Here is a 12,297-nt window from a genome sequence, read left to right as displayed (position 1 = left end):
CTTTCGAGAGTTGGAAATATCTTAACATCGTCGCATGGCCTAACCATTCTTTCTTTTACTTCCCATTCCTCGTCATGGTCACTATCCTCTTAACCCCCCTTATCGAATTCTATTCTTGAACCCCACACATTTCTCTTTTGTTCCATACTACCACACTTTGTCCCTTTCACATGCCTACCTTCGAATTTTTTTTTCTTTCCAAATAGTCTCATGCTTTGCCCGTCGTCTCTCTTGGAGGCTTTACTCACTCATATTTCTTACCTTTCACCTTTTTTTTCCGACATTTGATCTCCTTACCTTCCTTATACTCACTTTCCCCTTTTTCCAGATGTCATTACCTTAGGACTTTGCAGTTCTAGCCTGTGGTGATGATAACATCAGCCTACCTGGTAGCATTCTTTTATCACTTGAACTTTATCACCCTGTTCGATCAATGCCTTCAATATACCGCTATGCCGGTTGCTGGGATACACATCACCGCATGACCTTCATCACATGATCTGGAGCAAGTTGAAGTCTTAACAGATTCCAAAACATTCGCGTAACACATCTCCCTCCTTTAACAATTACTATTTTAGCCTTTTCAATCTCCAATATTCACCTTTGACCTATGTGTATGACTACCTTTCATCCTAGATTTCCGAATTCCCATTCGTAGCAAAAACACCTTGGTCACCGTTACTTATAAATACTCAGTTATCAGCCTCTTTGGGTTTCCACTCGCCACTCTTATATAATAGTCTACAGCAGAACTCATTTGTTGACTTTCCCTGTATTCCCCAATAGGCCTTGTTCCTACCAAACCTCGAATGTAACCCACTTTAATCATTCGGACTGCTAATCGTCTTGCTCGCAATCATTCTTCATGCCATGCCAAATCCATAACTCCTCTAAAACAACGCATCCCACTTATTTTCTATTTACGATATTTCCTTTCCACGCTTCTTCCTGTTAAGTGTACCTAACTAAACGACCTGATTTTGAAAAATTCTGACAGAGTCTCCTTTACAATTCTTACTATTGAAAATTTGCACGCAGCAAATACCAACAATGCCTCACAGGGAATACATATGTATACAACATATCCCAACCACCCAGGGCTCCCAATTTTAGGTAAAAGAACAAAAATATCAAAACTTACTTCTGTGACTTCCTATATCATCACTCACCTTCTCCCGTCGATACTGTACTTCTGCTGAGATCAAAGGTTAGTATAAGGGATCTCATTTCCAATGACTTGGCTCTATCGCACGATCTAAGACAAAAAGAAGGTCAATGATTCCTAAATGCCCTGCAGCCTCCTGTTTATAAGTGTGGTCGGCTTCACACCCATAAACAGGACTCTACCGGACACAACTTTGCAGACAACCTGTCACGACCCCACTAGAAGTCGTGATGGGTACCCGATACTACTATACCGAGCACCTCTTAACTCGCATCTTACTCTTACTACTGAGTGGGCCGTATGGACGATACCTTCATTGCTTTACTCACCACCATCATTAATAGCATACTCGTAAACAAGTGTCAATAAACTTTACCAACATATTATACAGCGACAAGGACGAACAAGAGTGTGAAACATCTGACCGTACATATCTGTCTACGGGCCTCTAAACAAGATACATATATTTACAAGGAGGGCCGGGTTCTGCCGTGCCCAAATATATTCACAAAAGTAGTACCGATAACCGAAGCTCCGGAACAACTGGAGCGCTCTCAATGTACCGCTGGTGGAGCTCCTAGGGATTGAACGCGTCTACCTGCTTACCTGCGTGGCATGAAACGCAGCGTCCACAAGAAGGGACGTCAGTACGACTAATGTACCGAGTATGTAAGGCATGAATAATAACATACGAGAGATACATAGCATGAATAATGACATAAAGGAAATATAGAGCATATCATGAGATAGAAGAGCAACCTGTACATTCGAGTGCATCATAGGTCGGATGCCATGCATGCTTATCTTTCTTTTAAAAACATTTCTTTTTCATATACATAAAAAATAGAACATATTGTATTGCCGAGCAATATCGGCTCCCATTCATGTAACCAAATATATCCCGCGTCCGGGACAATATTAACCGATGTGGGATTTGCCTGAACCAATGTGGGATTTTCCTAAACCAATGTGGGATTTTCCTAAGGCAAGCCTTACACTCAACCCCCACTTTGGGACTCAGCGTTCTTGTGGAGGTTTGCCCCACCACCGGCTCCGATACCCACTGATCAGGGGGAAATGCGTCTATAGCGCCTCACCTTTTTCCCATACTCCCCATATACATATACATATATCATGCTCATGTATCATATACATATATCATATACATATATCATGTAAGCAGCATGCAGAAGATCCCAAATAATGTTATGCCTTTATCGGAGTGACGTAAGGTCGGTAACCTCCGATTATATTATGGACTAATCATCCTGGCTTTGTCTCACCTTGAAGGAACAGTTTTTGTAGGATGAGACTAGCAACGAATAACAGCATTCAGAGAACATGGAATAAGATCATAAATCTCATAAGGCGTCGCTTCATATACATATGCACATAGAACAAATTTTTAAGCCTCGATGGATACGTACATGAATCGACACCTGAAGGCTCAGAAACAAGTTTCGGGTCAATCCGATTTAGTATAAGAAAGTTATGAGCGTTTGAAGTACAGAACCTTCTACGAACGTTTCAGAAGCCATTTTTGGAAAATCAAAGCAACAATCCTCAATCAACACTTTATTTACAGAAATTTCGGCAGCATTTCCCCTGTAAATACAACTAACCCTGAGAATCCAACTCGGCCAAATTGTCAACAACAAATCCGAGAATTCAACTCGGCCAAATTATTAGCAACAATACCAACAATCATTCAAACAATATCAACAATCAATTCAAAGCGCATTCCAACGTTAACAACTTCTTTCTACCATCTTCGACGACGTTTCATTTATGTTCAATTCATAATTGCTTGCATTTCAAATACTAATCCAAAACCATTCAAACAATATTCAAAATAATCTAACCAATATGCCATTCCACCCGAAACCTTCCAAATGCAACAAGAACGATAACAACACATTTCCTTCCTTCCAGTTAATGAACCATACCAACAATTTACACACTAACAACATCATTTTCCATAAATACAAGAAATGATTTTTTTAACATCACATTAGCTTCGAAACAACTCTCCAACACTTACCATATCTACACGGCCACACACTACATATACACGGCCACATATAACATCCATATTTTCATGAATTTCATCCACTTTTACATACTACAACATACACAACCATCCATAACATATAAGAAAAGGATTAAACCTTACCTTTTTCCCTTAACTTCTCACTTGGCTAGGATTTGTAGCTTGCAAGAGTAGACGTTTTACTTGCTCCAATGACCACTTCACTTTGCTAGGGACCTTCCAATTGGTTGTTTAGCTAGAAGAAAATAATTTTTGATCAATTTTTTTCCAAGGTTCTTGTTTGGTTGGTCATGGCCGGATGGCCTCTTATTTTTCTCTTCCTCCAAGTTTCTTGAAATTTCTAGGGATAAAGATGAAAAATGTGATGACTTAGTCATCTTTTATCTTATTTATTAAGCTCCCATGTGGGCCTTGGCCCACTCCAACATGGCCGGCCACTTGGCCAATTCACTTAAGCCCAACTTTTGTTTTTTTTTGTAATTCATGAAAAATTATTCTCCAAATTCCAAATTTGCCCTTAGCCTTCCTCAATATTACCATGAACCACCTTGTGAAATTCTCTTTTTACCCCTAGCCTTTCTTAATATTTCCACATCAAAATTTTCATAAGCAACTTGTGTGCTAAACAAGGTCGAAAATATAGCCTTGCTCTTAACTTCTTGCAATTGTCTTGAATTATCCGAATGTACAAAATGCGGGATATAACATCCTCCCCCCCTTTAGAACATTCGTCCTCGAATGTTGAACTGGCCTTACGGTTTATTATGATACTTCGGGGAGGTCTCCTTTATAGTTGTCACATACGATCACTTAACACATCCGTTTTAGAAGCTTAGGTTGCCTGTAGGCTGTGGGCCGATTAACTTAGTTCCGCCAACACCGAACCAACCGATTGGTGACTTGCACTTCTTGCTATACAAAACCTCATATGGTGTCGTATCAGTTGTCCTTTTTATATTTGTTGACCTCTCCAGGTATCTTCCGTATTTTCTCCCTATATCTGCCTCATATTACACTCGTTGTCAATCTATTTCTACGTCCTTTCCTTCATGTCCGTTCTTTATCTTTCATCTTGTTTTCTTTATAGTCGAACCTCTCGATCTTCACATGAATCTCTCATTCCACATCATGGGTTTTTCTGTTCAACTGCCCATTATCCTGGTTCTTCCTTTGATATTTCTGATACTTCGAAGCTCCTTACTCTCTAAGTACTCACTTTCTTTCTGTTCCTGAATATCACTGTATTAGGACTTTCCAGCCTTAACTAGTGGTGGATCCAGTATCAGTTTTATCCTGTAACATATGTACTTATGTCTTTCACTCTGTCTCTTGAATTCCGTTCGGTTAGTGTCTTCTATACATCGCAACACTGGTTGCTGTGATTCACCTATCGATCGATACCGTCACAAATGAGATGTCATATGCATATATATATTTACTACTATTTCGCTCACAAACATTTCCTAATGCTATTTAAACTTATTCTGATTCCAGAGCTGTGTTACGCTTTCTTCCTTTTCACCAGTCTAGTCCGTCTCAGCCTACGCGACCTCTATAAGGTTTCTAACCACTCCACATACTCTAATTTCCTTTAGGTTGCCCTAATTCCACATTCGTCTCCTATATCTACATTTATGGAACTTTTAGTACGCTTCCCAAGGGGTCACCCATCCTAAAATTTCACTCACCCTAGCTCGCTTAACCTCGAAACTTTAATACATTTCGGTGCCTTAATGCTGGTATATTCGCATCCACTTCCCCGCACGGCCTTTATCACGTAATCTAGAGGAGGTTGGAGTCTTGACAACTTCCGAAACACTCTCGTAACGTATCTCTCTCCTTTAATTACTATTTTAGCCTTCTCAATCCCCAATATTCACCTCTCACCTATGCGTACGACTACCTTTCGTCCTGGATTTCCAGATTCCCAATAGTGGCGAAAACACCTTGGTCGCCAACAGACATAGACATCCCAAACCGTTTGATTTGGCTCGGGTTTCACCCAATACGTTCAGCAATTCAAGGAGCGATATATGATAGAGTAGAATCTAGATCAATCAACACGTACACATCATAGGAGAATTCCAATAGCATACCTGTAACGACGTCGGGACAAGACTCAGGATCCGGCCGTCCCGCCAGTGCATAGATACGGTTCTGAGGGTCGCTTGAACTAACTGCCCCTCATTTGCCTCTACCGCGGCCCGCTGGTGCTTGTGAGATTTGCCCTAACGGGCGCATAGATGAAGAAGAACCCGCCATTGACCCTGCGGGCGGGCTCCTACCGCTACCATCTACTGATGGACACTCACGCATCATGTGCCCAATTTGTCCGCAAGTATAACAAGCATCCGAGCCGTGGCGACACGGACCCAAGTGAAATTTTTCGCACTGGTTGCATCTTGGAATTGATGGTCTCCTCTGACTGGGAGCTCCTCCTAACGGAGAACCCAAAACTCTCGAGCTTTGGCCCTCTCTTGAATAAATAGAACGATCAAATCCTTTGCCCACAAATAGAGGAGGTGCGCTGGCCACTGATTGGCTTGAATGCTTGGAATATTACTGCCTCTGCCCTCCTCTATACTCACTGCCAGCACCAAAAAACCTAGCCTTTTTACTGCGCCCTCTATCAGAATCACGTTCACTTCTCTGTGGCTGCTGCTGCTCCTCCAGGTTCTGGGCATGGGCCTGGATACGAGCGATAGTCATTCCATCCTGGAGTGAAGCCGTCAAGCAATCCTTAACTAAATGTGGCCCCAACCCACTCATGAACCGATGTACAATATCTCCCATATCGACTACCATGGCTGGGGCATACCTGGCTAAAGAGTTAAAACGGAGACTATATTCTCGGGCGCTCATATTTCCTTATTTGAGATTCAAAAACATATTGGCTCGAGCCCGTCGAACCTCCGGTGGTAAGTAATGTCGCAGGAATGCTTCGGTGAACTCTTGCCAAACTGGGGGAGGTGCATTTGCTCCCCTTGATGATATCCAAGCGTTATACCACTGGACCGCTACATCTCGCAATCTATATGAAGTCAACTCTACTGACTCTGTATCCGAAGCATGTATTATCCTCAGTGTCCTCAACATCTCGTCTATGAAACCTTGCGGGTCTTCCTCGGGTTTCGATCCAAAAAACTCCGGAGGATTCAGGGTGATAAAATCACGGGCTCTTGCACTTACCGCCCTTTCTCCTTGGCCCGTACCTTGCCGCTGATCTTGTGCTGCAACTAACTGGGTCTGCAACTGAATAGCCTCTATTATCTGCTGGCCCGAAGCTGCTGGCGGTGGAACTGGGGATGGAGCTGGAACTCCTTCCTGCTCTGCCGACACGGGGAGAGCATGAGAAGTCTGAGGAGGAGCTTCGTTGTGAGACTCGCCTTATTCTACTTCCGCTGGTGGCTCCTGTTTAACTCTTCTTCCAGCCACTGTCTTACCCTTCTGGGCCGCCGTAGCTTTCCTCTTCACAGGCATTGCTGAAACCATAACACATGATTAAGAAAAGAGCATGGAAACCTGGTAACATAGCTCTATCGCACGATTTAGATTACAAAGAAGGTCAGATTTCCTAAATGCCCCACAGCCCCCTGTTTATAAGTGTGGCGCGCTACACACCCTTAAACAGGACTCTACTGGACACGGTTCGTAGACAACCCCTAGGACGAACTGCTCTGATACCACTTTGTCACGACCCCACTAGAAGTCGTGACGGGTACCCGATACTACTATACCGAGCACCTCTTAACTCGCATCTTACTCTTACTACTGAGTGGGCCGTATGGACGATACCGTCATTGCTTTACTCACCACCATCATTAATAGCATACTTGTAAACAAGTGTCAATAAACTTTACTAACATATTATACAGCGACAAGGACGAACAAGAGTGTGAAACATCTGACTATGCATATCTGTCTACGAGCCTCTAAACAAGATACATATATTTACAAGGAGGGCCGGGTTCTGCCGTGCCCAAATATATACACAAAAGTAGTACCGATAACTGAAGCTCCGGAACAACTGGAGCGCTCTCAATGTACCGCTGGTGGAACTCCTAGGGATCGAATGCGTCTACCTGCTTACTTGCGTGGCACGAAACGCAGCGTCCACAAGAAAGGACGTCAGTACGAGTAATGTACCGAGTATGTAAGGCATGAATAATAACATACGAGAGATACATAGCATGAATAATGACATAAAGGAAATATAGAGCATATCATGAGATAGAAGAGCAACCTGTAAATTCGAGTGCCTCATAGGTCGGATGCCATGCATGCTTATCTTTCTTTTAAAAACATTTCTTTTTCATATACATAAAAAATAGAACATATTGTATTGCTGAGCAATATCGGCTCCCATTCATGTAACCAAATATATCCCGCGTCCGGGACAATATTAACCGATGTGGGATTTGCCTGAACAAATATGGGATTTGCCTAAACCAATGTGGGATTTTCCTAAGGAAAGCCTTACACTCACCACCCACTTTGGGACTCAGCGTTCTTGCTGAGGTTTGCCCCACCACCGGCTCCGATACCCACTGATCAGGGGGCAATTCGTCTATAGCGCCTCACCTTTTTCCCATCTTCCCCATTTACATATACATATATCATGCTCATGTATCATATACATATATCATGTAAGCAGCATGCAGGAGAGCCCAATGAATGTTATGCCTATATCGGAGTGACGTAAGGTCGGTAACCTCCGATTATATTATGGACTAATCATCCTGGCTTTGTCTCACCTTGAAGGAACAGTTTTTGTAGGATGAGACTAGCAACGAATAACAGCATTAAGAGAACATGGAATAAGATCATAAATCTCATAAGGCGTCGCTTCATATACATATGCACATAGAACAAATTTTTAAGACTCGATGGTTACGTACATGAATCGACACCTGAAGGCTCGGACTCAAGTTTCGGGTCGATCCGATTTAGTATAAGAAAGTTGTGAGCGTTTGAAGTACAGAACCTTCAACGAACGTTTTAGAAGCCATTTTTGAAAAATCAAAGCAACAATCATATTAGGACCTTTCGAATGTCGTTATGGATCAAATCAGATAGAGCTTTTGGAACCATATGTACGTATCAAAATATATCTAACACTCAATAGAATAATCAAACGTGCTATCATTTGAAAATCAAGACATTAGTCATGTCACTTATCTCTCGATTGCCATTCGGAAACATATCAAATAGTTCTTCGGACAACATAGATACGTATCAAAACCATATAAAACAGCTTATGGAAATCAAGAACGTTAGCCATCCTCGTGGCTCTAAGAATGGGAGTTTCTTTGAAATCATACATATACTTTGTCTTGTTGGTTTCACAAAGATCATGCCAAAAGAAAGAAAGGATAAGCCTTACATACCTTGCCCGCTTCCTATGCCAATCCGAATTTAAATCCTTGGCTTCGCAAGATCTACAACAATATTAGTATATACCAAACATTAGCCATAGCTACTTAGAAGTTCAATCCTCAATCAACACTTTATTTACAGAAATTTCGGCAGCATTTCCCCTGTAAATACAACTAACCCCGAGAATCCAACTCGGCCAAATTGTCAACAACAAATCCGAGAATTCAACTCGGCCAAATTATTAGCAACAATACCAACAATCATTCTAACAATATCAACAATCAATTCAAAGCGCATTCCAACGTTAACAACTTCTTTCTACCATCTTCGACGACGTTTCATTTATGTTCAATTCATAATTGCTTGCATATTCAAATACTAATCCAAAACCATTCAAACAATATTCAAAATAATCTAACCAATATGCCATTCCACCCGAAACCTTCCAAATGCAACAAGAACGATAACGACACATTTCCTTCCTTCCAGTTAATGAACCATACCAACAATTTACACACTAACAACATCATTTTCCATAAATACAAGAAATGATTTTTTTAACATCACATTAGCTTCTAAACAACTCTCCAACACTTACAACTTCAACTAGAATCATTAAACTTTCATTCCCATCATAGATTCCATTACAATAACAACCAAAATACTAAGTATAATTGATTCATTCTCTTCCACACCATGCCATATCTACACGGCCACACACTACATATACACGGTCACATATAACATCCATATTTTCATGAATTTCATACACTTTTACATACTACAACATACACAACCATCCATAACATATAAGAAAAGGATTAAACCTTACCTTTTTCCCTTAACTTCTCACTTGGCTAGGATTTGTAGCTTGCAAGAGTAGACGTTTTACTTGCTCCAATGACCACTTCACTTTGCTAGGGACCTTCCAATTGGTTGTTTAGCTAGAAGAAAATAATTTTTGATCAATTTTTTTCCAAGGTTCTTGTTTGGTTGGTCATGGCCGAATGGCCTCTTATTTTTCTCTTCCTCCAAGTTTCTTGAAATTTCTAGGGATAAAGATGAAAAATGTGATGACTTAGTCATCTTTTATCTTATTTATTAAGCTCCCATGTGGGCCTTGGCCCACTCTAACATGGCCGGCCACTTGGCCAATTCACTTAAGCCCAACTTTTTTTTTTTTTGTAATTCATGAAAAATTATTCTCCAAATTCCAAATTTGCCCTTAGCCTTCCTCAATATTACCATGAACCACCTTGTGAAATTCCCTTTTTACCCCTAGCCTTTCTTAATATTTCCACATCAAAATTTTCATAAGCAACTTGTGTGCTAAACAAGGTCGAAAATATAGCCTTGCTCTTAACTTCTTGCAATTGTCTTGAATTATCCGAATGTACAAAATGCGGGATATAACATCCTCCCCCCCTTTAGAACATTCGTCCTCGAATGTTGAACTGGCCTGACGGTGTATTATGATACTTCGGGGAGGTTTCCTTTATAGTTGTCACATACGATCACTTTACACATCCGTTTTAGAAGCTTAGGTTGCATGTAGGCCGTGGGCCGATTAACTTAGTTCCGCCAACACCGAACAAACCGATTGGTGACTTGCACTTCTTGCTATACAAAGCCTCATATGGTACTGTCTCAGTTGCCCTTTTTATATTTGTTGACCTCTGCAGGTATCTTCCGTATTTTCTCCCTATATCTGCCTCATATTACACTCGTTGTCAATCTATTTCTACGTCCTTTCTTTCATGCCCGTTCTTTATCTTTCATCCTGTTTTCTTTATAGTCAAGCCTCTCGATCTTCACATGAATCTCTCATTCCACATCATGGGTTTTTCCGTTTAACTGCCCATTATCCTGGTTCTTCCTTTGATATTTCTGATACTTCGAAGCTCCTTACTCTCTACGTACTCACTTTCTTTCTATTCCCGAATATCACTGTATTAGGACTTTCCAGCCTTAACTAGTGGTGGATCCAGTATCAGTTTTATCCTGTAACATCTGTACTTATGTCTTTCACTCTGTCTCTTGAATTCCGTTCGGTTAGTGTCTTCCATACATCGCAACACTGGTTGCTGTGATTCACCTATCGATCGATACCGTCACAAATGAGATGTCATATGCATATATATATTTACTACCATTTCAGTCACAAACATTTCCTAACTCTATTCAAACTTATTCTGATTCCAGAGCTGTGTTACGCTTTCTTCCTTTTCACCAGTCTAGTCCGTCTTAGCCTACGCGACCTCTATAAGGTTTCTAACCACTCCACATACTCTAATTTCCTTTAGGTTGCCCTAATTCCACATTCGTCTCCTATATCTACATTTATGGAACTTTTAGTACACTTCCCAGGGGGTCACCCATCCTAAAATTGCTCTCACCCTAGCAGGCTTAACCTCGAAACTTTAATACATTTCGGTGCCTTAATGATGGTATATTCGCATCCACTTCCCCGCACGGCTTTTATCACGTAATCTATAGCAGGTTGGAGTCTTGACAAATTCCGAAACACTCTCGTAACGTATCTCTCTACTTTAATTACTATTTTAGCCTTCTCATTCCCCAATATTCACCTCTCACCTATGCGTACGACTATCTTTCGTCCTGGATTTCCAGATTCCCAATAGTGGCGAAAACACCTTGGTCGTCAACAGGCATAGACATCCCAAAACCGTTTGATTTGGCTCGGGTTTCACCCAATACGTTCAGCAATTCAAGGAGCGATATATGATAGAGTAGAATCTAGATCAATCAACACATACACATCATAGGAGAATACCAATAGCATACCTGTAACGACGTCGGGACAAGACTCAGGATCCGGCCGTCCCGCCAGTGCATAGATACGGTTCTGAGGGCCGCTTGAACTAACTGCCCTTCCTTTGCCTCTACCGCGGCCCGCTGGTGCTTGTGAGCTTTGCCCTAACGGGCGCACAGATGAAGAAGAACCCTCCATCGACCCTGCGGGCAGGCTCCTACCGCTACCATCTACTGATGGACACTCACGCATCATGTTCCCAATTTGTTCGCAAGCATAACAAGCATTCGAGCCGTGGCGACACGGACCCGAGTGAAATTTTCCGCACTGGTTGCATCTTAAAATTGATGGTCTCTTCTGGCTGGGAGCTCCTCCTAACGGAGAACCCAAAACTCTCGAGCTTTGGCCCTCTCTTGAATAAATAGAACGATCAAATCCTTTGCCAGCAAATAGAGGAGGTGCGCTGGCCACTGATTGGCTTGAATGCCTGGAATATTGCTGCCTCTGCCCTCCTCTATACTCACTGCCAGCACCAAAATACCTAGCCTTTTTACTGCGCCCTCTATCAGAATCACATTCAATTCTCTGTGGCTGCTGCTGCTCCTCCAGGTTCTGGGCATGGGCCTGGATACGAGCGATAGTCATTCCATCCTAGAGTGAAGCGGTCAAGCAATCCTTAACTAAATGTGGCCCCAACCCACTCATGAACCGATGTACACGATCTCCCATATCGACTACCATGGCTGGGGCATACCTGGCTAAAGAGTTAAAACAGAGACTATATTCCCAGGCGCTCATATTTCCCTGTTTGAGATTTAAAAACATATCGGCTCGAGCCCGTCGAACCTCCGGTGGTAAGTAATGTCGCAAGAAATCCAAGCGTTATACCACTGGACCGCTACATCTCGCAATCTATATGCACTCAACTCTACT

At 41.9% G+C, this 12,297-nt stretch overlaps 1 protein-coding gene across 1 annotated transcript; it reads right to left on the bottom strand.

The window, feature by feature from the left end:
- Positions 1-5,774: 5,774 nt before the first annotated feature.
- LOC132611966 (uncharacterized) lies at positions 5,775-12,009 on the bottom strand. Its single transcript, XM_060326321.1, has 2 exons — positions 11,542-12,009; positions 5,775-5,903 (listed from the first exon to the last, which is right to left on the bottom strand). The coding sequence occupies exons 1-2, from the start codon at positions 12,007-12,009 to the stop codon at positions 5,775-5,777; spliced, it is 597 nt and encodes a 198-aa protein (XP_060182304.1).
- Positions 12,010-12,297: the final 288 nt, after the last annotated feature.

The sequence above is a fragment of the Lycium barbarum genome, chromosome 1 (assembly GCF_019175385.1).
Source record: "Lycium barbarum isolate Lr01 chromosome 1, ASM1917538v2, whole genome shotgun sequence".
Classification (NCBI taxonomy): domain Eukaryota; kingdom Viridiplantae; phylum Streptophyta; class Magnoliopsida; order Solanales; family Solanaceae; genus Lycium; species Lycium barbarum.
Note: the sequence above shows the minus strand (reverse complement) of the source record. Positions and strands in the feature narration are given on the sequence as shown.

Coding starts and splice junctions, on each gene's coding strand:
- LOC132611966 (XM_060326321.1), bottom strand. CDS start 12,009: ATGACTATCGCTCGTATCCAGGCCCATGCCCAGAACCTGGAGGAGCAG. Junction 5,904..11,541: donor TGGAGGGTTCTTCTTCATCT/GTGCGCCCGTTA, acceptor GCTCGTATCCAG/GCCCATGCCCAGAACCTGGA.